Source organism: Lissotriton vulgaris, chromosome 8 (genome assembly GCF_964263255.1).
Source record: "Lissotriton vulgaris chromosome 8, aLisVul1.2, whole genome shotgun sequence".
Classification (NCBI taxonomy): Eukaryota; Metazoa; Chordata; class Amphibia; order Caudata; family Salamandridae; genus Lissotriton; species Lissotriton vulgaris.
The window spans coordinates 466,144,925-466,158,361 of record NC_141696.1 but is presented as its reverse complement, the minus strand read 5'-3'; the positions used below and the strand labels follow the sequence as shown (position 1 = coordinate 466,158,361).

At 41.1% G+C, this 13,437-nt stretch overlaps 1 protein-coding gene across 3 annotated transcripts in view; it reads left to right on the top strand.

Moving 5' to 3' along the window:
* The window catches only part of LOC147697185 (interleukin-5 receptor subunit alpha-like), a 360,931-nt gene that overhangs the window by 94,494 nt on the left and 253,000 nt on the right, over positions 1-13,437 (top strand). For all 3 annotated transcript variants that reach the window (XM_086934250.1, XM_086934252.1, XM_086934251.1), the window contains exon 2: positions 6,398-6,521. In XM_086934250.1, coding sequence (XP_086790376.1) covers positions 6,428-6,521 — 94 coding nt within the window. In that variant the 5' untranslated portion in view covers positions 6,398-6,427. The remainder of the gene's footprint in view (positions 1-6,397; positions 6,522-13,437) is intronic.

Genomic DNA, 13,437 nt, shown 5'->3' with positions numbered 1-13,437 from the left:
TGCACGTGCACCTCAAGGGTTCACAGAAAGTCCTAGTATTTACAGCCAAGCCCTGAAACGACAACTAGACAGTATTCACATGCCTACTGACACTGCTCTGCTCCAGTATGTTGACGATCTATTGATCACAGCCCGAACAGAACTTGACTGCGAACGTGCATCACTGACAGTCTTGTATTTTCTGGGCATAAGGTATCCCCTTCGAAGCTACAATTCTGTGTCCAGCAAGTTGTTTACCTTGGTCACTTGCTGTCCAAGAGGGGTAGACAGCTGACACCTGACCGTATCCAGTTAATTGCACATCTACCACAGCCCAAGACACAAAAGGAAGTACGGGCCTTCATAGGCCTCACCTCTTACTGTAGACAATGGATTCCCCAGTACGCATATCTAGCCAAGCCACTCATACAGTTGACAACACAGGAGGCAGCGACATCGACTGTCCTCCCTTGGACTCAAGAACATACACTTGCTTTTGACGAATTGAAGAAAGCCCTATGTCAAGCACCTGTTTTAGCGACACCATGTTACAGCAAACCTTTTACACTTTTTGTCACTGAACGCGATGGTACAGCATAATCTGTTCTCACACAAGATCAAGCGGGTTCACACAAGCCCTGTGCTTATTTTTCTAGTACCTTGGATCCAGTAGCCCAAGCTTTGCCTGCGTGCCTCAAATCAGTTGCAGCAACAGCTCTAGCTATCAGACAAAGCGATTCCATAGTGTTAGGACATCCCCTGACAGTACAGGTTCCACACTCTGTGGAAGTTCTTTTAAACCGGACACAGACTCAGCACTTGACCATAGCACGATTGACAGGTTATGAACTGACACTGTTTCAGCCACACATAGAGATCAGACGTTGCAATATTTTAAACCCTGCTACACTGTTACCCTCGAATACAGCAGACCCTACGCCACATGACTGTGTGGAAGTCATTAACACCATGACGAAGCCAAGACAAGACTTGACAGACATTGCATTACCAGACCTAGACCTGACACTTTATGTGGATGGTTCATGTATGAGAACAAGTACAGGAGAGTTAGTGGCCGCATATGCAGTGACCACTGAAACTGAAGTCATAGAAACACATCGTATTGACACCCTGTCTGCACAAGCAGCAGAGCTCATCGCTCTGACCCAAGCCTGCATACGAGCCAAGAACCTGAAAGTAAACATATATACAGATTCACGTTATGCATTCGGAGTCGTTCACGACTTCGGAGTCCTCTGGCAAGAAAGAGGTTTCATGACCTCTCACGGTGCCAAGATACAGCATGGTCCCCTCATTCAAGCTCTGTTAGAAGCAGTACACTTGCCTACAGCCATAGCCATCATGAAGTGCAAAGCACATACGAAAGTTACTGACACCATTTCCCAGGGTAACGACCTGGCAGATCGAACAGCCAAGCTTACAGTACAGACTACAGACATTCCAGCTGACACGACAAAGACAGAAGTTTCATCACTGACGCATTGCATGACAGTCAGGGATCCCACACAAGATGTATTAGACATACAGACACATACTACTCCAGACAAACTCAAGAAATGGACTGAACAAGGAGGGGTCCAGACAGACCAGGGATGGATGACAAAGGGGAAAGCCACATGGTTTCTCCCCGACTCCATGGTTCAAGTTATCATTAATACAGCACATAGTCCAGCACATTTAGGAGAAAAAGCCATATTAGACAGCATTCAAAACCTTTGGTTCAACAAGCATTTACGAGCAGCAGCAAAACAGAAAGTGCGTACTTGCATGATCTGTTGTCAGTTCAATCCAGGCAAAGGCATTCCCGTGGAACAAGGTGGATTTCATCCTCCTGACCATCCTTTTGAAGTCCTCCAGATGGATTATATCCAGATGGATCGCTGTCGAGGATTCAAGTATGTCCTCGTAGTTGTATGTGCCCTTTCCCGATGGACAGAAGCATATCCAGTCCCAGATTACACTGCCGTGACCACTGCCAAGCAGTTGGTTCGTGAATTTTTCCCGCGATACGGTTTGCCCCGTGTTGTGTACTCAGATAATGGACAGCCATTCTCGTCCGAGCTTATGAAACAGGTATCACTCTTGTTAGGGTACCAGTGGAAGTTCCACTGCGTACGACAACCCGAGGCAGCTGGCCTCGTCGAGCGACACAATCAGACTCTGAAAACACGTTTAGCGAAGGTCTGTGCAGAAAAAGGTGTAGATTGGATAGTAGCCCTTCCAGTTGCCCTCTTTTACATGCGTATGGTAGCCCATTCCAGAACTGGTTTGTCACCGTATGAAATAGTTTTCGGTCGTCCCCCAAACATGTGGGGTACGCCTATGCCTCGTAAGATAACAGATGTCGATAGTAATATGCTGACAGATTACTTGGCTTCCTTGATGTCTGCACTACTATCTTGTCGTTCACAGGTCACGGCTGCCTTCCCAGACAACACCCAGGTGAAACCGCATGAAATCGTTCCCGGGGACCTCGTGGTGGTCCGCAACTTTGATCGCTCAAGCCCTCTGGAGCCCCGCTGGAAGCAGCCGAAGCTCGTTCTGATGACTACAAGGACCGCGGTGAAGCTGGAAGGACGTAAAGGGTGGCTCCATTCCAGTCACATCAAACGCTTTCATGGACTGTGTCCAGAGACTTTTCCCAAGGACTGCCCAGATACTGACTCTAAACTCCCCCTGTTAGAGAAAACTCTGCAACAGGAGTATAAAGCGAAACTGAGGTCTAGTAAGTCAGACAGCGTTTAATTGTTTAAGTCCCCCCCTGGGTGAAGCGGTTAGACAGGTTTCTGACATGTATAAGATAGACCCAAATAGTGAGAGAGATAGACAGGAAATCAAGAGAATGAAATACTGTAAAAATCTCCGAAGCCGATGCATTATTACTTTACTTTTTATGTTTTTTCTGAGTCTTACGATCATATGTATAAGCTGGACGTTACATGTATTCTTTCCTCCGCTTGGTTCACATGTACATTCTTCTTCTAATGACACTGTAGAGCACACATTTAGTGACCTGCCCCCACACGAGTTATCCTATCGCCTTGCACTGCGCAACAATACTTTTATCCGTATGTTACACCATTCTCACCAGACCAGCAATGCCACTAATTGCTGGGTATGTGGCCGACTCCCCCCTTACCAGAAAATGAAGGGAGCTCTGCCCCTCTTTCCTTATCCGTTTTCACACAATGGTTCGTGTGGAGCATGGTTTGCATTAATGTCCTCATTAGGTAGTAAGTCCACAGATTCCCAGAGCAATTGGATATGGGGAGATCTGAATACAGTTATGAATAAAGCCTGTTTCCCAGACAAGGACGGTCTTCCCCAAAGGACAGGTACCGATCTAGAAAATGAAGTGTATGATTTAGGTAATTTTTCCCTTAACCTCATGATTCTGAATGTCCAGTCCGAGACTAATTTGAACTTGCCGTCTATAACAGTTTTACCAGTGAAAGGTGAATTATGTGTTAGAAAGAATGGTTCAGTACACCTAGGACACAGTGATTGTAATACAGTAGTCGAATTCAGTGATAAAGGAAAGTCTACATTCAAAGCCTCCCGTCATTCCTATTTCATTTGTGGTCAGACAGCTTATGTACGTTTGCCCATAGATTGGGATGGAACATGTTATATTGCATTCCTACTGCCACCAGTTTTTCTAGCCCCATCCGATTATCACCGAAATACCCATCTAGTGCATGTCAGACACAGGAGAGGGATTGAATCCCCAATTGTCGATCAGACCGAGACAGCGTGGGAGCAATACACAGATTTCAATAAAGGATTCTTTTTCTTTGTAGGTCCTGTCCAAAACAGTAAACTGATACGCAAATTGACCAGAACCCTTGAAGCAGTAGTGAATGAAACTACTTTTGCCCTAGGTAACTTAACAGAAGAACAGTCTGCTATGAGACTTGTTGTTCTTCAGAACCGCCTTGTCCATGACGTCATCCTGGCCGATAGGGGTGGAGCTTGTAGAGTGATCGGATCCAGTTGTTGTATTTTCATTCCTAATAACGCACCGTCAGTGTACAAAGCCATAACACGGCTTCATAATATAGCTCATCAGCTACACCAGAATCCAGGCACCTGGACTTGGTCCGGCTGGCTCTGGAGCGTGATATCAGCCTGGGGATGGAAAGTACTGTCATTCCTACAAATAATACTGCTCATAGTATTCAGTTGTTGTCTCTGTCTGCAATGTGGGCCAGCGATTTGCGGCCTGTGCGCCACAGCTTGTATTCCCAGTCCAAGTTCACGTTCTCGTGCCCGAATGAAAAGAGACGAGCAAATGATGTTATATGAACAGATAGATGGTCTCATGAAGATAGATATATCCTGAAGGGAACATAGGGGACAAGGAGGGAATGAGGAAAATTGAATTTTATATGGCCAAGTATGTCCCCTATCGTGTACCCCAACGTTCCATGTATGTGCATGACCTCCATGCATTTTCCCTCCATGGCCGGAAATGAAGACGCATATGCATTTGCGTCCAACGTTAACATGTCATCTACCAGATCCACCATGAATGAATCGATAATTCAGTCTTAAAACCTACCATGCCAACGTCTTTACATGGTATACGTTTTAACATCGAGAAACACACGTTTTCTGGCTCAGCCGAGCCAGGCCCTGTTTTCTGACTCCGAACCACTTCTGTCTCTGAAAGCTGCAGTTTAGGTATGCATCCCTGACCTCTGCCTTACTTCCTGCTCAAGCACAGTGGTGCCCGGCTCAGCCCGGCCTGCCTGCCAAGACGGTATTTTGCCTACAGTTATCTGTTCAGCCTCCTCGAAAACACATTCCAGTCTAGTGAAATAGGTAAACATATTCCCGGCTACAGAGCAAAGGGCCCGGCCATCCTGTCTCCATGCAAGTAATTTACTGCTCCCGTTGCCATAGTAGGCCCATGGCCCCGCGCATTGCACCAAGACACGTATGCACCCACTAGCATTCAATGATGAATAGCCTCTGCCCGAGAGACCTTTTACTCTAGATAATACATCCTCCAAACACAAGATACCAGATATGCTATAGGTCCAGGTCGTTCTGACATCCCAGACTTCTGTCTCCTCTACTAGTGCTAAAGTCAAGCCCCCAGTTCTCCCCAGTTACACGTCAATCTCACGTCATACTAGTTGCGCGCGCATCTGCACATCTGTATTAAAGTTCCTGCTGACCCTGCAGATTTTCTCTATGCATCCACCCACCTATGACACTTCTGTGACGTCCACATCACACACCTCCGTGTACGCCCTATTACACGCCTTCTTTTACGCCCATATGTTCTTATCTTCTTCTTTTCACTTGTTACGCCTACTGTATTCAATACAACTGTACAGTTTTACTATATATATTGTGTGCTGTTAATAAAATGTTGAATATCCCTTCCTGAACCTTAGTGGTGATGGAACCTGATGTCCATTGGCTCGAGCCACTTAATTAAAGCCCGTATGACTCAGATACCACGGACTCTGCCTCTCATTTTATTGAGATTGAGCTATCCTTTATTATCATTTAATGTATAGAAAAATAGTCCCGGTAATTTTATTTACCACAACGTGGGCAGGGTGGGGTGGGGGGGTAGTAATGTATGGATTACGGAGCTTCCCATGTAAGTAAACATTTAAATAAATAAAACAAATTTCGTTGAGTGCACTGCATCCCCAAATGCGATGCAGTGCGTGCAACGAAATTTGTTTTATTTATTTAAATGTTTACTTACCTGTAAAACTCCGTAATCCATACAATACTACCCCCACCCTGCCTCTCCCACTCCCCACATCACCGCCCTGCAGGTACTCCCACTGCCGGCCGTGGCTGGCACTTGGATATAGTGACTGTCAAAAATGTGTAAACCTACATCAGCGATATTTGAAAATAGTATATAGCAAAAAAGTGTAGACATGCAAATGTAGACATACACATCAGTTAACCTGCACATGTAAATTTACCTTTATTAATCGTGCCCCAAATGTCCTCAATCTATTCTTGACTATGAAGCTTCTGTCCCTTGATTATATATGATACTAAATTGTCCAATGGCTACTGCAAATTTGGGTTTGGTGCTATACACATGCCTTAAATAAAAGAAATTAAAAAAAAAAATTCACCAATGACATTCACTATGTGACAAAGTGAATGTGAACAAGATACTGCTTGTTTGCTTACAGGACCATGATGAAAATCTCAGGCAGTTAGTAGCATCTTTGCCGCACTTGTGATATTTATATCAAACGATTTCCACCTGCAAAATCAAGATGGATACGTTTAGAGGGTCTAGAGTGAGAAGTCATGAATCAATACGTTTGGATAGATCTGGTTCTATAGTATTATTGCTGCTAAATATGGGACTAAACAGCTAACTCGATGCCACTTTTATGTTCTTTTTTAGAGGTGAACAATCTTGATCGGCTTGAAAAAGATGGACACTATTGGTCTCATTATGGGCTCTTTGAAGATGGTCTGCTTGACATTGCTTTTTACTTCTACATATGTTCGGACTCAAAAAAAAGCATGTAGGTACATAATAAGATAAGCAATTTACAATTCCATGAACAATGTCTTGAACAAAATGGAAGAATTTTGAAAATGTCACAAATGATTTATTAGGTCTAAACGTCATTATCTATATCAGAAATATATTCCAAAGCTTTTATTTGATTAGTTGCACAACATTATGGGTTGGTTATTGGCATCAGCTTTATATCTTATAAAAGATTCTCTTGAAATCCACTTTAAATTATGCTGACAATATTCATGTATCTAAATACATTTGTTTTGGGCTAGCTCAGTGAGCTAAGACTTGATGTGTTGAATTGTTCACTACCCACCTGAAAAAATTAGTTTTTTGATTAAGTACACATAGATATCACATGATATGAACAGTAAAGAAAGGATAAGCCAAGATTGTCCTATTGAATGGTGGCCAATTAGGATCATGGATAACTCCCTCTCATCCTGGGGTCTGCATAGATCTGCAGATAACAGGAAAGATGCAACAGATGGCAATTGACCACATTCCCAGCCTCTTTGCATTTCCCTATCACACTCTGCTCTCAATAGGTTCAAGGAGGCATGGAAAGCCAGTTCGACATCAGACAGTCATCCTTTTATCCACTGCTTATATCTTCGATCTCTGGGAACCCTGCAAGGTGGAGAAAGCACGTACTGGGTGATGTCTTAACAAACAACTTTATTTTTTCTCAACATAACGTACCAGTAGTGGAAAACCACATTTTGAATCCAGTATTCATACTCAGGATGTTATTAATGATTTATTTGTTAAGCAGTAAGAAGCATCCAAATCATCACGAAATGAAGAAAGTAGATTCAGAGTGAAGTTTAATAGCTCTTCACAAGTCCAGCATCACATGAATAATCGCATACCATTCTTAACCTGTTAACCCCCCACTTGGAACTCTAATTGAAACAAAACAACACATTGGAGATCGTGACAGTCACGAGCGAGACAAGGAAAACACGCTTGTGACCAACACGATGATTACAATGCTATATACAACACATCTTCCCCCTTTTTTTTAACTCATAACATAGTCCTTGAATCTCTCAGGAAGACGATGGTTACGAATCCTCCTAGTGGAATCACTACTATTCCTACTATGGTAGGAATGATGCAACTCCTGCTTGATAGGAACCTTATTATGCTCAACGTCTAATAATACATTAGCAACTGAATCCTTAGATGGATGAACGACACCCTTGAACAAGGAAATCCTGTTGAAATTCCAAACACTTCCACCCTCAATTCTCACAGCATTGTTGAAAACTTCAATAACCTTCTTAGGATCTGACCAACTTTGAGAACCTTTAGAAACACTCTTTTTTCTTTAAGCAGACAAATTCACCAATTGCAATTATTTGTTTACTCACAGAACCTCTTTTCCTGTCCATGACCTGTTTCATTCTTTCTTTGTAGACAATAGCTCTGTGCCTAACTAACTCATAGTCAATCATTTCTGTATTTTTATCCTCATTTATATTTTTTTTTCAACCACCAAGGAACCAACTTAGTGCTTGGCTTGCGCCCCTGAGAAGTTCGAAAGGACTGACCAAACTGACTGAGTTAGGTGAAGTCCTATATGCTAACAGCATGGACTGCAAAGCATTATGCAAATTGAGTCCGCCTTTGATAGATAATTGAATTGCTTCCTTCACCATGTGGTTAAAACGCTCAACTTGACCATTGGCCTCAGGATGGGAAACACCAATTCTTCTATGAGTTATTCCACACTTCTCCAGAATAGATTCAATTTCTTTACTAATAAGTTGAGGTCCATTGTCAAACATTTTCCTGTGGAATACCTTCTCTACAAACAATGTTGTTAAGAAATTCAATTAACCTCCTTAACCATCTTGACTTCAGGCCATTTCGAATAATAGTCAATGAGCAGAATACCAAAACTTTCATTTTTTGGTAAAACATGAAAGGGGTCAATGATATCTAAGACTAATTTCTGCCATGGGCAAACAGGAAAATCAACAAAATGAGATTCAGCACGCAAAACAACAGTTGACTTATCACTATCTGAACATTTGGTACACAAAATGCTCAACAGACACATCTATACTTGGCAACCAAAACGCTTCCCTGATCCGTCTCCTAGTAAAAGAAATACCCAAGTGTCCTTCATGAGCAATCTCCATAATGGTGTCTCTCAAAGAGAAAGGTGGAATCATTTTATCATCTCTCATAACTAAACCATTCTCAATGGCTAATTTATCATGAATTTTATGAAAACTCACATCTCTAAATAATTTCCTTTGTTCTGGCCATCCTTGTACAATATACTTTTTGACAGTGTTTAACTCAACATATTTTTCCATTTCTGACAACCACACTTTTTTCCACAAAAATTGGGTCTTTCACCATGTATTAAATTCACATCACATGTAGAAAAAGCTACCTCACCATCATCCTCGTGACACATTTCGGCACTAACTATAGGTAACCTGGACATGCAATCAGCATGCATATTCGCTTTCCCTTGAACATATTCAATCTGGAAACAGAAAGATTGTAACCTTGAAGATAATCTAGCCAAGCGTGTAGACATAGACCGACCTCCACCTGGACATTAAAAATACGAGTGGTTTGTGATCAGTTTTGATGACAAATTCAGTGCCCCATAAGAAACTTCTAAAATGTTCTGCATCCCATACACAAGTGAGTAATTATCTCTTCAATAGTGTTTTTCTGCCACTCTTAATGCTGTGGAGGCATATGGCACAATCCATTCATTTCCGTTGTCCTTCTGTAATAATACATCACCTAAAAGAGAATTAATGGCACCAACCATTATAATGCATTTTTTTCCACAAACAAAAGGTTTTAAACATGGAGCGTTTGTGATACATTTTTTCAAATCCTCAAAAACATCAGACATGTTAGTAGACCAAATACATTTTGCATTTTTCAGAAGCAAACATCTGAAAATGTCTACTTTTGATGAATAATTGGGAATTAATTTTGCATAAAATTCAACTAAACCAAGACAAGCAAGTAACTGTTCTTTCGAAGCAGGGACAGGGGCATTAATATTACTATCAATGTGTTTGCGTTTAGGTTTAATACCTTTTCCACTAATAGTATGTCCAAGATGTTCGACTTCCTTCGCTTTAATTTTGCATTTGTCCAGTCGAAGAGTAAGATCTTTCTTAGACAAGGCAGCTATAAAATTATGTAAATTACGATCATGGTCCTCATGATTCTTGACATAGACTAAGATGTCATCTTGAAATGCGATGGCACCGGATAACCCCTCCAGAGTTTCTTTCATTAATCTCTGGAATACTGATGCAGCACTAGCAAGGCCGAAAGGCATATGACAATACCTGAAAAGACCTTAGGGTGTTATAAAAGCGGTTACATTTTTAGACTCTTCAGCGAGGACAACTTGGTGATACACACTTGTTAGATCAATGCATGAAAACACTTGTGCATCAGCCAAGGTTGATACCATTTCGTACAAATTTGGCTGGGGATGAGCATCTACCCAAATCGCACGAATTAAACTGCGCAAGTCTACACACAATCTGAGCTTGCCTGAAGATTTAACCGAAATAACAATGGGAGAGACCCAAGGAGAAGACTTAATGGGTTCTATAATACCTTCATTGTATACATTTTTAAGCGTGTCTTTTAACTTATCCCTGTAAGAGAGAGGAACATTTCTTACCTTGGTTACGTATGGGAACAGAATTTTCATGTAATTTAATAACATGCTCAAACACTTGATATTTCCCTAATCTCCCACTGAATACACTGGTAAACTCTATAAGTAATTGTTCAATGAAACTTGAATTGGCTTTAGCACTGGTAGTAGAATCAATTGCTTAAACAGGATGATCAGCTCTGGAATAGAGTCTGATGCCTAACTGCTCTTGATTTTGCCTTCCTAAAAGTGACTTTCCTGACTTTGCAACATAAACTTTACTAAATGTATGACGACCAGAAAAGGTCAAGTTTGCTGAAAAATAATCTACTAAATCAATGTTGTGTCCTGTATAACCTCCAGGAGACACATCATGAGGAAAAAGAGATCTATTAGGCCATTTCTCACAAAAGATCTCTGAAGAGATGATAGATTACCATGCACACAAATCTACCAAAAATTTCAAATGGATACCATCTACATTGATGAAACATGAAGGAAATTGGGAGAGACTTTCATCAGTACATACATTGATCACTGTGTTGATCTCATTTTCATAATTGTCATAAGAAATGTCATTACCTTCTAAACATTGTATAAAGTTTACATTTCTAGAGATAGTCTTACAAAACTTACTATAATGACCTTTCGTATTACATTTTGAGCACACTTTGTCAAAAGCAGGACAACCCTTAAAATTTGCCAAATGGCCATTACTCCCACATCTTAAACAAAGTAGTTGTGAGCTCCTTTTTTCAATTTTTGTGTTAGTATTCTTATATTTGTTTTCAAATTTAGTGGAGTTATCATTCCTTTGTGTAAAGATTATTTTGTGTTCTCTGTATCCTTGGTTTCCTTGGTAACACTGAATACATCACTCTTCTCTGTGCCTCTCATTCCTTTTACACATTTTTTCGAATGTTCAGTGGATTTGGCAATGTCAATGGCAGCATATAATGATAAATCAGAAGTAGACCATAGTTTTTCTTGTACTTTACTATTCATTCGCATTCATATTTGGTCTCTTAGAACTTGTTCATATGATGTGTTCAAAATCGCAAGAAACTGCCAGGGATCTAAGTGCTGAAACATAGTCGTCAATCGATTCATCGGACTGTTGTTTACGAGAGTAAAAAATAAATCTTTCCATGACAACGTTCTTTTTTTTTTTTACACAGCGAAGATTAAGTTGGGAAGAGGCATACTGGTACACATTAATTCTCCCAGCATTTACGAATGCAGGTAGAGTTAAAAAAAAAATTAATCCCAAACCTCCTAAACAGTGTTTTAATAAGGATAGTTTTCTTTCAGGTTCGCAATCATCTCTTTCTAACACTTCCACAAAGGTTAAAAAAACAGGTTCCCAAACCTCCCAAGCCATTGGAGGTTCACCAGCAGAAATGAGAAAGGAAGGAGGGGTTAAAATGCCAGACATAATTTAATATAAATGGCAAAGAAAGAGTAAAGATAATAATATTATGAAAAATATTTATTCTTTGAATATAAACATGAGCTGTTAGAAGATGATAATAAAAGTAGAATGCTTCAATAACAATAGATAAGCTTAATGTATTTTATAAGAGCAATAGATGCCAACTTGTTAATTAGAGAGCTTAGTTATGACTACGTATATTTCTAAGAGCAGTAAATGTGAGCTTGTTGATTAAAATTTCATAAACACGCAGTGTGCGTGTCACTGTAGTTCCGTTAAAAAGAAAGAATTAGTTAATTAATGTACCTTATAAGTATGCGGTGTGCGTGTCACTGATGGTTTCCTTTTATAATAGAAATAATCGTGATGTCTTTTGAAAATGACACGCTGTGTGCATTCGCGCAAATAAGGACTCTCACACGACTCTGCTTAAGTAGCATAAAAGGTCACTTTTATTATTAGGACAGCCAAAGACAGACTCCGCAACATTATCTTTATTCAACAATACCTTGTACGATTTTCCCCAAAACATTTTTCCCAATTGTATACATCTCCATTCCCCAAGGCTTTATTCTTTGCCAACAATCCATAACTTGTTCCATATCAACCAGTATTATTTCCATCTTTCCTTTTCTTTCCCACCTACCCTCCCAACCCCTCCCCATAGAGAAAGGATGACTTCGCTCTAGATTATACTATCCCTTAAGAACACGCCAACAACACATAACAAAAGGAGCCTGTCAATAGTGCCCTAAAGTGACATCTTTTCTGTTTGGTTTCTATAAGCAGGACAAGAGTACATCAAACATAGAACAAAAATCACCCTTCCCGACTTCTTTCAAAGCCAGGGTGGGTGGGTGGGTCAAAAACATGACGCCACCGCTCCTTTCCTCGCATCGAGTGACGTTGCCCTCCCTCTCCCTCCCCGCATCTGGACAGCCCCTCCCACGCGCGCGAACATCCAATCAGATCGCATGAGGATAATCCCATTGCGAGAAATACCCCAGGGGAACACCGGCTCATGCCAAGTCGCCCTGGGACCCATCGCGCAAATAAGGACTCTCACACGACTCTGCTTAAGTAGCATAAAAGGTCACTTATTATTAGGACAGCCAAAGACAGACTCCGCAACATTATCTTTATTCAACAATACCTTGTACGAATTTCCCCAAAACCTTTTTCCCCAATTGTATACATCTCCATTCCCCAATGCTTTATTCTTTGCCAACAATCCATAACTTGTTCCATATCAACCAGTATTATTTCCATCTTTCCTTTTCTTTCCCACCTACCCTCCCAACCCCTCCCCATAGAGAAAGGATGAAGCCGCTCTAGATTATCCTATCCCTTTAGAACACGCCACCCAGGAAAACCCTCAGAGTTTTCCTGCCCCACCCAACCTCTCATCACATCCCCACTGTTGCCAATGTGCTTACATTGCTTATCTTTTTGCTCAATATATATATATATTTTAATTTTTCTTTCTGCGAACACCATAAATCCACAAACCACAAGTTGGCCAATGCATCACGTAGTTCCATGAGGTAGTATGCTTGCCCCATCTGTGACAGGTGTACACCATCACTTCGAAATAAATGAAGCATTTCGCTGGAAAAATGCTTATGAGCCAGCACCGTTATGCCCATAGCTGTGCAGAAAATTTTAGAGCTCTGTTTACCTTACGGCGAGCTTTTTCGACAGACGCATGTACTCGGGCACCTCTCCATTGTTGTTTATAGACAAATTCAGTCCAAACCACTCGAGTACCCACCCAATTGGCTTTAATTACCGCTAGATACAGTTGCATTTGTTTAATTAGCGTTAATC